The sequence below is a fragment of the Aythya fuligula genome, chromosome 1 (genome assembly GCF_009819795.1).
Source record: "Aythya fuligula isolate bAytFul2 chromosome 1, bAytFul2.pri, whole genome shotgun sequence".
Taxonomy (NCBI): Eukaryota; Metazoa; Chordata; class Aves; order Anseriformes; family Anatidae; genus Aythya; species Aythya fuligula.
The window spans coordinates 84582460-84598006 of NC_045559.1; the positions used below are offsets into that span (position 1 = coordinate 84582460).

Sequence of the window (15547 nt, forward strand, 5' to 3'; positions counted from 1 at the left end):
GCTGTTACTGCATGGACATCAGTGATGGCAACAGTCAAGAAGATGTGATTTGGGCTTTCAGTCTGAAGGGGTGGAGAGTCATGTGCTTGGGATGTTGTTGGAGTAATTTATAAAATAATGATTTAGCCTAATTTGTTGTCTTCAGGTGGCTTAATCTTGTCTGCTGATTACTCTCAGCTTGAACTGAGGATCCTTGCTCATTTGTCTCATGACTGTCGACTCATTGAAGCCTTGAACAGGGGTTCTGATGTCTTTAAGAGCATTGCAGCAGAATGGAAGATGATTGATCCTGAAGCTGTTGGAGACAGCACCAGACAACAAGCTAAACAGGTAATTTTTAGGAAAAAAATCAGCGGATTTCTTGGCAGGAAGGTTTAGTGTTCAAAACATCAGGAGTCACAATAGTATGGTTTTCTGTTTGAGTTTGGCTGTGACTTTTCAGTAAATGTTTTGTAAGTCCTCCCAATCCTAAAAAGTTTTATCTGGGGCTGTCTCGGTTCTGGGGGATGAGAGTGGAGAAAGGCAGCATGAATGGCTTGGACCTGAAGCATTCTCTCTTCTTGAAGGCTTGCCCTTGTTACCATACCCTTGTTTTCTAGTGAATCACACCGTTTTGGCTCAGGTTTCTCTGCATGGCTCACCATATGTTTGTGGTTTTTTGCACTGTCCTCTGGCAGATTTGCTATGGAATCATCTATGGAATAGGAGCGAAATCTTTAGGCGAGCAGATGGGGATTGATGAAAATGACGCTGCCACTTACATTGAATCCTTCAAATCAAGATACACAGGTTAGGAGAAGGCTATATGGGAGCTGGGTGTCTTGTGGAGGTGGTGATGTTTGATTATTTTTATTTATTTATTTATTTATTTTTGGATGGTGGGGTGTGTGTTTGGCTTGCTTTTGATTTTTAAATCCCTTCACTTCGTGTCTCTTCAAATCCTAAATTTGTCTCAGCACTCTACTACTCCTATCTCTTTCAGAAAAGCTTTTCATTTTGAAAAAGTCCAGTGCATGAGCAGAGCAGTTTGATTCTCCAATAATGTTTTACTCTACGCTCCTGTTTTATTCATCTTTAGGACACTGTTGTTTGGTTATTACATTTATCAGCTCTGGGAATTCATTTTAAAGCTCTCAACTTTATGAAGAAACATTTTCTTTATTAAAACACAATTTCAAAGGATATGTAATATGACTTTAGATCACACTTCTTGCAATATCTAAATATAACTGTTGATCTCTTTTGTCTTCTGATTTCATTGAATTTTAAACTGCTTTGCTTATAACTTATATTTTTATCCATCTGCTCAGATTAGCTCTCTCGTACTTTGTAAAAAGATATTGTTGTGTTTCTAAGAAGTATGTAAGCGTGTTAATTTTTAGGAAAGCTAAGAGTAGAGCTACAATCAGAAAATGAACAGAGAGCAAGTGGGAGGAGACACAGGTAGCTGTAATCATAAAACTTAGAAATGAGCTGGAAAATTATGTTCTGAAGATTCAGGATTTGCTTCTTTAGGAGACAAATGATGAGGAATGGTTTCCTATTATGAGTGTGTTTAGTCTCCAGTAACTTCTGGATAGTCTCTCCTTCAAAGACCACTAGAAATGACTTGCTGCTTCCTCCCCCCTCAGTACACATTCAGTCACACAAACCCTGCAGTGTGCAAAGACCATAGATTGCAATTTCACTTCCTATGAATTTTCACTTCTGTGTATTGCCATTGCTAAATTACATACCTAATGGATTGACTAATGCTGTCAGTCTTGATCTCGAATAGCTCCTTTTATGTTTTATATTTTGTAAACCTTGGAAAGTAACCATCTGAAGTCAACTTTTTCCACTTCAGTGCATTTGTTACCTGAGCTTGCAGTGATAGAGACTCTTCCATGTCTCACCTTTCATTGACCTAAGTTTCTTTTTAACACCTTTGATGGATTGGCTCCTTCCCTTGCAGAGCACAGGTGGGTGAGTTTTTCATCTTAGAATTTGAAGCGACACAGCCTGAAGTCAGGCAACATGAGGCAACAAGAGCTCTGACTTCTGCTTTAAACTTACCCCCTTCCTGCTACTTGTCTTTCCAGTGCTGTTCCAGGTCCTGACCTCTTCATTAGCAATAATCCATGTATGATTCTCTGTGCCTGGCCACTGTGCAGAAATGACTTCCTACCTCCTTTTGCACAGCCAGATATCCTGACACTCTGCACTCTCTTCCACCTCAAAAGTCTTAATAAGTTTCCCAGCAGAGCTGAGAACAGGCTGAATAAGGGATCGTGTGCTTTTGACCCCGCCACTGACAGGGTCTAGGAAATGTAAAGAAATACCTTTGTGCTGCTTGGGTTTTCCAGGCTGCTTTCACTGACCTCAGTGAGGAGTCAAAATGGAACATCAGCTGTCTTGGTGAAAACTTTCTCTTTCACAGGGATTCAGAAATTCTTGAGGGAGACAGTAAGGAGCTGCAGAAGAGATGGGTTTGTGCAGACCATCCTGGGAAGACGGAGATACCTGCCAGCTATTGGAGATCCAAATCCCTACAGTAAAGCTCACGTATGTTGAGTGCAGTACTTTCCTTTTTCTTTTCATGTTAGGTTTTTATACGTATCCATAACTGTGTTTTTAGAGGGTCTACGAGCCATTTTGGTCATGACCTTCCACTTCTCACGTAGTTCATTGTTTCCTCAGTTGTTCTCTGAATAACAAAGCTTTTGTCATGATCTGTTTGACGTAAGTCTTCTGTGACTGGGTGTGCTGCTGTCATCACTGTGCTAACCTCACTTCATAACTCCCATTTGGAACTAGAATGAGTAATTTACTGATGTAAGCGGACATGATTTTAAAAAGCCCCCACACAGTGATGTGGTTTAACTCTTCCCACTCAGAGGTCTTTGCATGTTATACTCTTTCAGCACTTGAATAAGGGATTTAAAGTCCTATATTGGGGTATTTGTTTCTTTTCTTATATACTCTCAGAGGAAAATTGCTCTACCTTGTTAGATAAATATTTATTTAATATACACCTACACGTTGGCATTATTCTCAAGGTCATTTTGGACACAGCTGTCATAGATGCTGTACTTCAGTAAGAGTGAATTGACTCCCTGGAGAGGCGTTGGTGCATTTCTGTGGGGAGGAGGCATTATATTTCTCAGTAGGAAGATGAATCAGGTTGTGTGGAATTAAAGACTAGAGTGGAAGATGGAGAGGGTGGAGGAGTTTGTACTCTGAGTAGTTGAAAGGGAAACAAGGAGATGTTTAAAAAAAAAATTTTTATTTTTTGAGATGATTTGACTATTTCATCTGAAGGATACTTCAATATGAAGCTTTGTAGATATACCTTCTGTTCAACTTCAATAAGATTTAAAAGAATAAATCAAAGACCAATTAATGAATTATCTTCACTTTCATTTCAGTTTCCTCATAACGTTTTGTAAACATTTCAGTTCTGATCTGAGAGACAGAGAAGACCCTGTGAATACAGATTTCTTGTCTGAGAAGGGGAATGGCAGAGAGTTTTCTTGTGTGGAAAAAAACACTGTCATGTCAAAGTGGTCTGGTGTGGTTTTGTACAGCTGGGAGTTATGGTTTGATGCAATATGACTGATAATTATCCATTCCTAATTGTTTTGAAGATAGGCAGAAGTGTCTCATGGTCCTCAGATTTGCAATGAGATTTTTCTGGTCCTCATGAAAGGCTGTAACCATGTGTATATGCTTCTCCCTCTTCAGGCTCATGATTTTTCAGACTATTGCCCCTGATGCCAATACATCTTAAATTTGTGGATATGCTGCTCTTTTCAGTCATCTGGAGAAATACTGTGTATGAAACTAGTCTGTAATGTCTTGTGCATATATGATAAACTCTGGAGGTTTTACCATGCCTGTACTTGGTCAAATATTTAGTATTTTTAATGAAGTATGTGTGGCATGCTGCATTAGATTTATTTTTTTGGGTGGGTTTTGAGAACAAGTGTCTTTGTTTAGGCAGAGCGTCAGGCTGTAAATACAACTGTTCAGGGATCTGCTGCAGACATTGTCAAAACAGCCACTGTGAACATTCAGAGACGCCTGGAAGCTTTCTCTTCTGTGATCAAGTCCCATGGGCACCTGGAGAGCTCATTCCAAAGAGATAAAACAGGTATATGGACCTCTTCCTTCCCCCCTGAGGGAAACTTTCAGTGTTTACAAATGGAAAAAAAAATCACCCAAAAAAAAGCTTAAGGGCATTGGGTGGGAGACAGATTTTATTTTCTGACTGTATTAAGTTTCTGCTTAATGGGCAAATGAGTTGTAAGGAGAGAGGGAGAAACCCCAGTTGTCTCAAAGATGATGTTGTAAAGGTTGGTAATTGGAGTTCCTTTGTGATACAGTCTGTGATGCCACTACAGATTTGTTCAAAAGTAGGAAGGAGAAACTGAGCAGATATACTGGCTTCAAAAGGAGTAAGAAGATGGAATGAAACAACTTCTAGTTCCAAAAACACATATTTTTGTTTGTTTGTTTAGAATTAAGTCTGGCATTTGTTAAACTTTGATGTACTGAGGCTCCACAATATTGTTATAATAAAGCATTTACCAGCATAAATTTATTCTGGCTGCAGATAATAAAGCTGCACTTGGGTACTCATTCCCAGAGGAGTGCTACGAGGCCTCTTTTTTTTTTTTTTTTTTTTTAGCATAGTGTAGACAGTGAATCAATCATATGTTTTTAGAAAGATAACATAAGGAACAGAATTCTATATTTTCTTGATAGCTCTTCAGCCTGAAGCACAAAGCTGTCTTAATATGAAGACTCTGATTTGTAGGCATGAGAAGGAAAAATAAATAGTTGTCAAACCTCTAAAAACATCAGGGAGTTTTATTTTAGAGAGGCAAGATTCAGAGGTCTGCAGTGTATGGAAAGCATGTGCCTACCAGCAACATACCTCTCCAGGAGCAGAAACTCCTGATCTTTGGCCAGGGAGAGTAGATGCATTTGTGACTCTTTTTCATCCTCTAATATTAGCTGTTTTAAAAATTTGAAAGAATTCCCTTTCAGCAAGCTGTGATGCCTTTCCCGTCAGAGATGCGTGCTGTGTCATGTGTCTTCTTGAAGCAGCTGTGTTGAGAGTGAGGTTTGTGTGAGGAACTGATGGGGTGAAACCCTTCCTGTAGTTGTGAACTGGCGTCCTCCTGTTAGCTAACCTGAGAAATAAATAACTTTTGAGTCTGATGCATGTGTGGTGGATTTTTGTTTGTTTTCAGCTTTTACTATGGAACTGTTTGTTCTGTCTTATTTTTGGCAGGCAAGATCTACCAGGATCCTGTTTTTGTCAGCTGCTTATTGCTTATTCAAAAACTGCTCTTTTTTTTTGTTCTCTCTCTCTCTCTCTTTTTTTTTTTTTTTTTTTTTTTTTTTTTTTTTTTTTAACTCAGGAGTAGTAGCTACAGTTTCAGATAACTGCATTTGGGAGGAGGCTACTGCCTTTTAGACTAGCCATTAAAATGATTTTGGAAGAAAAGCAGAATCCTAATTCAATGCCAGGGAACATTATAAAGCAACTTCTGATTAAACTTGACATGATTTTGTTTAAAATTTACTTTTAAAACAGATGGTTCAGGAGACACGACTGCCTCTTGTTTTTGTTCTGATTCACATCTTTATAAATTAAGGCTGAAATGTTTATATCTAAAATGTTTTTCATTTAACGTTTTTCCCTCGGTAGCTGTACAAATATTGATAGGATAGTAATGTTTTCTGTTTTTATCTTTAGGCATGGGCTTTTTCATTTTAAAGTTCCTCGTGTTCTTTTTCTTAGCATTAGGAATGTGTGAACGTTTTTTGATTACAAAAACACGCCTCTGCATGGTGATATCTAATGAACTGTGCTCTTCATCTGTGCAGGAAGGCTATCCAGGAAGAGAAACAGAGGGATGCTACATCCCATCACCGGAGGTTTCTTTATCCTCCAACTCCATGACGAGCTCCTCTATGAAGTTGCAGAGGATGATGTGATCCAGGTACAGCTGTGCAGTTGTATTTTTTTTTAAACTATCTGCAGCATTACAACGTTTCAAACAGGCCTTCTTACTAGGATGGATTCTCTTTTCATGTGTGCTAAAAGGTCTGTGAAAGAAATGTTAAATTGGATGAAAAACTATGTCTGTATTCTTGATTACTTTATTTTCAGACATGAACTATTCCCATGGGTGAAGTTCATAGCTTATTTTCCAGTGTGTGCTTTGCTGCCCGTAGCAGCAGTTCATGACTCAGTGAGTGAAATAGCTCAGTATCGTGGATAGCTGCAAGGGGAAGATTTTCTCATGTGGAAATTCCCTGAGTTTGGAGGAGTTTTTGTATTCCTCTTTATTCTCCTGTCTTCTGTTGCCTAACTCAGTATGTGTGTTGTTACCGCTGTAGTTTGTAGTCTGTGTAAGGATAGGAGGATTCTGTGCTTTTGGTACTGTTTCCTTGTTCCCTATGTGTCCATCTTTCTGGTAAGATTATTATTTTGTTTAGGCTGGATGTTAGGAAGAACTTCTTTACCAAAAGGGTTGTGAGGCATTGGAACGGGCTGCCCAGGGAAGTGGTGGAGTCACCACCCCTGGAAGTCTTCAAAAGACATTTAGATGTAGAGCTTAGGGATATGGTTTAGTGGGGACTGTTAGCGTTAGGTCAGAGGTTGGACTCAATGATCTTGAGGTCTCTTCCAACCTAGAAATTCTGTGATTATGGTTAGCAGCATGCTAGATAAAGGAAGTATGTTGCGTGGACTTAAAATACATTTCATGTGCGTATATATCTCTGTGTGCTCTTCCACTGTGTAGGCACTCTGGTGCCTGGGTACATCAGTGCCTGTGATAGCTTTTAGTAGCAAGCCTGTATGCTGGCATCTAAGTGTTTTCACAAGTCCAAAGCACAAATCCAGGAAGGCTCGCAGGGTGAGCTCCCGTATCTAGGGGATGTCATTCTACTGCTTTTTTTCTGCCCATACACATTTGTAATGACAGAAGACCATTTCCTGGTGCCAAGCAATAACTTAGTCTGAGAGAGCTTTCAGTAGTAGTGACTGGTCTGAGCAATTTTTTTCAACTTTCTGAAGAACAAAGGGTTTAATATTTTTCTTCTGAATCCCAGCTCTAGATTCTGTTCATTTTGCCAACTGTGATCAGACACCTGCTTCTTCAATCCAATCAGGCTATTTCAGAGATGAAAAGGCACCTAATTTTGATTCTGTAGAAAACTGAACTCCCTCTGGAGTATAGGCTTTTACATCTTTAGATGCTAAATCCAAGTTATCATGGTGTCCCCAGCAGAACCAGGTCCAAGTGAGTGGGTTTGAATATTATTTATTTATACTTACTTATTTTATTTTTTCAGTAACAGCCTTAACTTCAAGGACAATTATTACCAGCTTCTCCAGTTTCCTTTAGATATACTTCAGCCCATATAGATTCTGTGGACAGTCACTTAAAACAGAGTATGTACATATTTCCCAGACTTGGACTTGTGTTCCAGATTTAGCTTGCATGTTTTTCAAGGTTTTTTTTTCTTTCTAGCTGAAGCAACACTGTACTTCTTACCCCTTTGTTTAATTGCTTTTAGGGCCAGAAAGGATCTTTTTTTTGTGATAATACTGCCTGTTCTCCCTTCAAATGCACCATTAGAATTGTGCTATAGTGGAAAGTTACAGGTTTGAAAGGATCTCTTAAATCTCTGCCTCTCAAGCCCTCACTGGAAGCAGGGCCTGAATTCATTATCCCTTTTGAGCTGCAATATTCATTTTACTAAAAAGTGGGCATTTTTTGGTTTCTGTGTTGGTGAGGTTTGTTTTTTTTTGATCTTGCTGGCACAAAAGTTTTATTATACTGTAAGTAATGCACAAGTATTGTACTGTAAGTCAAGGGCAAGAAAGAAGACCGTGGTAATTACAGACCTGTCAGTCTCACTTCAGCGCCTGGTAAAATGATGGAGAAAATTATTCTGGGAATTATTGAAAAACACCTGAAGGACAGTGCAGTCGTTGGTCACAGCCAAAACGGGTTCAGGAGGGGAAGGTCCTGTTAATGAACTTAATTTCCTTTTATGACAGGATCACCCATCTGGTTGACCAAGGGAAGCCATTTGATGTAATTATTTTGGATTTCAGTAAAGCTTTCAATACTGTCTCTCACAGTTTCCTTTGATCCTTTTGATCGAGGCCAAGCTGAATCTGAGCCAGCAGGGTGCCTTGGTGGCCAGGAGGGCCAACCGTGTCCTGGGGTGCATCGAGCACAGCATCGCTAGTCAGTCATGGGAGGTGATTGTCTCGCTCTGCACTGCACTTGTGTGGCCTCACCTCGAGTACTGTGTGCAGTTTTGGGCACAACACTGTAAGAAGGACATAAAAATATTAGCGAATCTCCAAAGGAGGGCTACAGAGATGGTGAAGGGTCTGGAGGACAAGATGTATGAGCAGCAGCTGAGGCCCCTTGGTTTGTTGAGCCCCAGGCAGAGCAGGCTGAGGGGAGGCCTCATGGCGGCCTGCAGCTCCCTCACGAGGGGAGCGGAGGGGCAGGTGCTGAGCTCTGCTCTCTGGGGACAGCGACAGGACCCGAGGGAACAGCATGGAGCTGGGACAGGGGAGGGGCAGGATGGGGGCTAGGGAAAGGGTCCTCACTGAGAGAGTGGCCGGGCACCGGGATGGGCTCCCTGAGGAAATGGGCAAGTCACCAAGCCTGATGGCATTCAAGAAGCATTTGAACAACGCTCTCAGACATATGGTCTGATTTTTTTGGTGGTCCTATGTGTATAGCCAGGACTTGGACTCGATGATCCTTGTGGGTCCCTTTCAATTTAGGATATTCTGCGATTCTGTGCACCCCTTGGGTGCAATAAGGGTTTGTATTCAGAAAAGTTGGTGTTGTCCCATGGTTGGTGCTGGCTGCAGCTTAGTTTCAGCTGCAAAACTGCACAAAAGAAAACTAAAAATATCTTTCCATATATCTAGGAATTTGTCTTCCAGTCAGCATAGTATCCTTACCATTTATTGTAAGATAAATAATACTAGTGATTATTCATTTGATTTGCAGTCTATCAGTGAGCTAGGTTGCCTCTTTTAGAGAACTAAATTGGAGTAACACCTGTTGTTTCTTGTGCTAAAGGTGTGGAAAAGGAAAAGGAGGTATGAGGGCTTTCCTGGTCTGTGCAGAATGTCAAAGTGAAAGGGGGGAGGTTTCAGAGCTTGTCACAACAGCAAGATTGTGGTAATATTACCACAGATGGTAGAAATTGGCTTGTGAAGCAGGCCCTGGCAAGGAGGAGTTTGAAGGAATTTGATGTTTCTTGCTGGACGTGTGGCTGTTTTCAGAGAATCTCCCTCTGTATGGTTCATGTTTCTTTTGAAAATACTGGGCCCAAAACTTAATCAAGGCTGTAGTAGTTTTGGGTAGAGTGGGAAATTGGTGTGTGTATCACACAAGCAACATTTTCTTTTTCCAACTGCATTTGTTTTCTTTCCTACAAAGGTACGCCTTGCTTAAGGCCTGTTCAGTTTTTAATCTCTGGTAACTCCTTTTTTTTTCCTGTTCAGACAGTTATTTTTCATCTTATTTTTGGACAGTATATTATCCTAGTTTTCTGTTCTGCTCCCTCCTACTCTGTACTTGTCTGTACTGAATTACATCCTATTTCAAAGCATTTTTCTAGGTTATCGGGATGATTTTGAAATGTGATATGTAAGGTGTAGGATTTCGGAAGACAGATCTCCCTCTACCTAATAACGCTGTTGTAAACTTGTGCTATGATCTCCTCTGCACCTCCCTCCATTCCCCTGTAAAAATTTACGAAGAAATTTCTCCTTGTGGGTACCAGTGAGGGATGGGATGAGTGTGGATTGAAAGATTCATTCTCATAAGCAAACAGGGCAGGCTGGACTCCACGTGGGTCTTGGGTTAGGAAGAGTGTCCTTTTATCCATGGTAGGTATTTACCGTCAGAAAAAAAAATCCAGTCTCTTACAATCCTAAAAGTCACAAGCAAAAATATCTTCCAGGCCCTTAACTGTGCACTTAAATGAATGTTTTCTTAGAAATACCTTTGGGGGGCAGCAAGTTGAAGTTGCCTCAATAAAACTGAGGGCAAACCTGAGCAGTTTCTAACATTGCACGGAGTGTGATCTGCTTTCCCAGCACTTTGTAGTGTTTGTTTCAGAGTGCCTCTCATGCTGACATGATGAGGAGGAGCACAGTTCTTTGCCTCTGGTTTATTTGGTTTGCGTGTTGCTCTCTGAACACTGATGTTTTCAGAACAGACTCCATGAAACACTCAGAATTATGCAGCTGGGTGAAAGAGGAGAGTGCAGAAGTCTCAAGTATTTAATGGAAACTTATTCATGCTTTTTTTTAAAGTAATCTTAAACAATGTGGAGCCAGTCCCAACTCTGTAATGCATAAAATGTTATTTGTTTTGAACACTTATCTGTCCATAAACTCTAATAAGGATTAAAATGTTCTGTTACATTTTACATTCCCATCAGTACAAATAAATGGAAGAGCTGCAGATGTCCACCCATCTATTGACATGAAAACAGAGCATTGAGGTGGTGTACATTGGGCTTCTACACAACACTGAAACATCTGATGTGTGTTTTCTTACAGGTAGCTCAGATTGTCAAGCACGAGATGGAAAACGCTGTCAAGCTCTCAGTAAAACTGAATGTTAAAGTGAAAATTGGACCTAGCTGGGGAGACCTGCAGGACCTGGAGCTGTAGACATGAAACAGCTTTCTTGGATGTGGAAGATGCCATGGACTGGTTGAGGCAAGGACCAGCACACTCACAGGCAGTGAGAGACCTGCTCACGGTGCAGTTCTCCTGCTTGGGTTACTATGGACATCGTTGCAAACTGTCATCTGGCATGGGTTGTGGAAGCTGGTATGAATTCTCTGAGCCAAACCTTTCAAAAGTCAGATGGTGCTGTGAGACATGTTTACAGAACTGTGGAAATTATTATTGCTAAAAGCACACTATTTAAATTAATTGTTAAAATATGCTTGTTCTTGTAATTTAAAACAAAGCCCAAAGCCTAATGAATTTATGGCGTATGAAATGAGCTGGATTATTTAATTAAAACAAAGCACAGAGATTATTTGGAAGTTCTTGTGTGTAATTGTGTACAGGACAAAAATGTCACGGTGTTTGCAATTAATGTTGAATTTTGTAGGCATCTGCTAGGATCATTCTGTAATTAATTCTGTTGCTGGTATTCACGTGCAGAAATGGCTTTATAGCTGCACTGAGCAGCTGGTGCCTGGCTGGCCTCTGACTTTTAGGAAAGTGTGTTGGTGATTGACTAGTGTAATTCATCCTACTGCTATCTTGCAGGGATATTGTTTGGACTCTTGTAGTTAACACAAATTCTCCAGCAAAATCCTTCATTTTGAAGAGTGAAACCCAATTTATTGGTTAAAAACTTAACTGCAATTCATGCTGTAAGAAAAACAGCTCAGTCTGGCTGGCTCAAGCGACAGCCTCGCCTGGTGTTTGAAATCTGTTGTGTTAATGAGGTTTCGCTGGCTGGTGGGTGACCTGTGGGTCTTCAGAGGCCAGTCTCTTCGGGCAGCCTCACCTTGGTAGCCTTGCTGAAAGTTGCTCCGATTTTATCCTGTGCTTTGCTACAGTGCCTCTGATGGTGTCCCTGTGGTCAGGCAGGGAGATTTTTCTGGGAGTTTGGGCTTCTCAGACGGAGCCAGCCCCGAGGCTGACTCAGAGCAGCAGGATCAGGTGCTTCAAAAGAGGGGGGCAAGGAAGGAGCTCGCAAGGAATTAACCTGCCAACGTTTGGTGTTACTCTCCTGGTCTGGCTAAGCCTCATGTTGTGTGATTTAGTTTTCCTTCCAGATTTGTGCAATAGCTGTACAAGCTCAGATATTTTTATTCACTTTCATGCAGTGCCTTATCTTGAGTTCTGTTACCTTCATCGTATGGCCATTGTGTGTTACAAGGAAGGGGAGGACAGGTGCCTCTTGTCATCTTCTTTGTCTCTATTTACTTTATTGTGTCTTCTCTTCCGCATTTCCTCCCTAAAGTAAACAATCCCTGGTTTCCATACTTGCCTACTGTGAGAAATTTTCAAGCCCTTAATTATTCTCCTTTCATTTCCGAACTTCTGCTGCATCCTTTTTAAGAAGTGTACGTTTGAAGTTTCCTTTATAACCTGATCTGAGATGATGCACGCTCGGCTTTGAACAGCCTGAGAGCACTGCTGCTTGAGCTTGTTAACTTCAAATACAGCGGTTTTGGCGTGGCCATTATCCTGGCATCAGAAGTATCTGGCTCTGAGGTTTCAAGCACATGGTGAGTTTTAAAAGATGTTAATGGGGCCCCCCCCACAAAAGGTCACATCCCGGACTTTGATCCACCACCTGCCCGTTGTGCAGCAAAATGGATGTGTGGTATTGAGTCAAAGCCCCAGGTGGTGATGCCCTGACCGCTCTTCTCAGCACTCAGCTGACCTTCTTTCCTGCTTTTATTTCTGGTTTTCTTCACTTTACATCAAGATTTCTTTGTTTCCTTCCTGCCCTCTCCACGCAGTGGTTTTCTTCCACATCTGTCCCCCGATGGCTGAGCTCTTTATCCACGGCATTCGCCTGATAGACAGTTGTTTCTTCTCTATTCTGGGCTTCTTAAAGCTTTTGTTATTAACAGATCTGAGCCTCGGCACCCTGGCGTCTGACCATTTGTGTGCTCTGCCTGTAAAGATGTTGGGTTTGGATTCATTATCAATTCACAAGGCCTAATGAGTTCCTGTTCCTGGGTGTCATGCGGTGACACACCTGTGCTGTATTTCAGGCCTCGCTGGAGTTCCTATAATTTGAGTTGCTTGTTCCTTGGCACACTGCAATATTTGCCTCCTGCACGCTCCCTTTAGGATTTCAGAAGGATGGAGCTCGCGTGTATTTCTCAGCAAGCTCTCTGTACAGGGAGATGCTAATCAATAACATGATTGACACAGAACTAAACTTATTTTGATAAACAAACGCGATGGATTCATTATAATTAAGCTGTAATTTGGAGCAAATGGGAAGATAAAAGGTGGCCACTGCTCTGTGAGTGAGGCAGCTGCTGCGTTTGAGTCATGATATTAGGACTGGTTCTGAGCTGCTGCCTGATTGCTGCTATTTACATTCCCTAATTCTGATTAGACTTTAACTATTAAGGAGACTGAGCAGGGGAAGCAGAACAGGACTTCTGTAAGATAAGCAGAGGCACTGCTGACAACTGTGCTGAAAATAATACCTGTGATTTTCTGACGCTGGTAAGTGACCCAGAAAGAGATTTTCTGACTGAATTATCTACTTACTTACATATTTTTGCCTTCCCACCTATACCCTATGACATGCCAAGGCCCAGCTGTAAACGTGGCTTCTTTCTTGCTCAGGGCCAGATAAATGCAGTGCGGGGCACTCTTCCTCTTCCGTGGCCAGGCTGTGATGCCTCTGTGTGTTTGCTCTCTGTTCCTCAGGTTGTTGGTGTCTCTGCAGCCCACTTCTGCCTTTTGTTGGCACTGCAGATCATACCCAGTAAGTGTGGTCCAGCAGCCCAGGCAGAAGATGGATGTACGCTGTGGAGGAGTTGGAAGCTGCAGTTATTGTGGCAGCTTTGTCGTGCAGCACGCGTGGAGATGTTGCTGCCTGGTTCTGTCCCGTGCCCTGTGCTGCCTGGCTGATGCACCAGCAGGTGGGCGTCTGCCTGCCGAAAGACACTGGGAGAGGATCCAGTCCTAACAGATAGCGGAGGTCCCCAGGGCTGCGCTGTCTTCACATAACGTGGCCCCATGTGACCCAGCTTCTCAGAAGGAGAGCCCGTTCCCATAGGTTGTTGAGCAGCCTTGTTCTGCTCGGCTCACATGCACTCTCCTGTCAAAATGGCTCAGATTTTGATTCCAGCTACTACTGAACCCTTTCCAGTTCTGGGCTTTCCAGTACTGGGCAGAACTTCCCCATACTCCGTAGCAGGAACACCTGGCATCAGTACCACAGAATGGTTTGGGTTGGAAGGGACCTCAAAGACCATCTAGTGCTAACCCCCTGCCATGATGTGTGTGTGTGTGAGCTTTTTGTCCACCAGAACCCCCAGGTCTCTTTCTGTAGGGCTGTTCTCAGTGAGTTCCCCACCCAGTCTGCCCTCATGTCTGGGATTGCCCCAACCCCAGGGCAGCACCTTGCACTTGGACTTGCTGACCCTCATTAGGTTCACCTGGACCCACTTCTCCAGCCTGCCCAGGTCCCTGTGGATGGCTTCCCTTCCTTCGGGTGTATCGACTGCACCACTCAGCTTGGTGCCCTCTGCAAACCTGCTGAGGGTGCACTCGATCCCACTATGTCGTGGATAAAGGTATCACGAGCATCAGTCCCAAGACAGACCCCCTGTTTTAGATCTTTTGCTTTTGTCCCATTCTATTTGCATTTCATCAAGAAGAGAGTTTGCAGAGATTCTTCTGCCATTTTTTCCTATAAATCTGTAGCCGAAAAGAAGGAAGGTGAACTGGAAGCTCAGTAGCTTCAGCTGACATTTTTGAGCCTCTCCTGGCACAGCAACTGAATCCCATTGCTGGTAAGTGCCCTTAAAGACTAGCTTGATTCTGCACTTTTGAGAGTTCAGCTTGTACAGGGCTGCTTTTAACCTGTAGTGGAAGCGACACAAGGGTACTGCCAATTGGCTAAGAAGTCCAGGTACAAGGTTAATGTTTCTGGGGATGGATATTTCAATTATGAGCTGCATGCAGTGAAGTATAAGCGTGTTATCTGGGTTCAGGTTTTGTCCCTGTTCAAGCTGTTGGAGGAAGGGATGTGGCGATCCCCGCCTCAGCAACAACTGTGGCTGGATTTTGTTTTCCTTGGTTAGTAGTATATGATCCATCCAAAAGCTTTACATAAACTACTCACCTTTTGAACTATTATAAAGAATCTAGGAGTACAGGTTGAAAAAAGAGATCTACACCAACTAGTTATCAGTTCTTTCCTTTATTTTCCTTCCCTCTTTTTTTTTTTTCATTTTTTTTTTCATTTTTTAAACTGGGAACTTCAAACAGCTTCAGTTAACGATGCCTTAGTTTTCCTTTTGTGGTGCTGTCTTAGGATACCTGTGGAAACAGGAAAGGGTTAGCACAGGAGCGTGTGGTTCACCCCAGATCTGCCTTCATTGTGAAATACAGGTAACGACTTGTTAATGCATACTCTGTCCACGTTTCCTTGACACTGAATCTGAGCATTGGTTGCTATTTAAAAAAAGTACAATGTTTGATTTGTTGATTTAACCACAAAACAAAACACATGAATGGAAACACTCATTTACATGACTATTGCTTATACACCTAGATGAAGAGTTGACTACAAATGGCCACATGTAGTTCCTTAATGAGAGAGAGTGTGTTCTTACTAAGACCATACCAAGGCAAAAAAACATTCAAGACTGAATTATACTGTGCTTGAGTTCACCTTTAGGTTATGAAAAATGATGTGCAGATGCCAGGGTATTTAAGGGGTGGAATTAAATGAAATCTGGCTTTTTGCCTCTGTTACAATACACACATCTT

At 41.9% G+C, this 15547-nt stretch overlaps 1 protein-coding gene across 1 annotated transcript in view; it reads left to right on the plus strand.

The window, feature by feature from the left end:
- Nucleotides 1-11133, plus strand: part of POLQ (DNA polymerase theta) — a 60006-nt gene extending 48873 nt beyond the window's left edge. The window contains exons 25-30 of the mRNA XM_032192236.1: nucleotides 146-330; nucleotides 678-789; nucleotides 2420-2544; nucleotides 3979-4132; nucleotides 5878-5993; nucleotides 10610-11133. Coding sequence (XP_032048127.1) covers nucleotides 146-330; nucleotides 678-789; nucleotides 2420-2544; nucleotides 3979-4132; nucleotides 5878-5993; nucleotides 10610-10723 — 806 coding nt within the window. The 3' untranslated portion in view covers nucleotides 10724-11133. The remainder of the gene's footprint in view (nucleotides 1-145; nucleotides 331-677; nucleotides 790-2419; nucleotides 2545-3978; nucleotides 4133-5877; nucleotides 5994-10609) is intronic.
- The last annotated feature ends 4414 nt before the right edge of the window (nucleotides 11134-15547 follow it).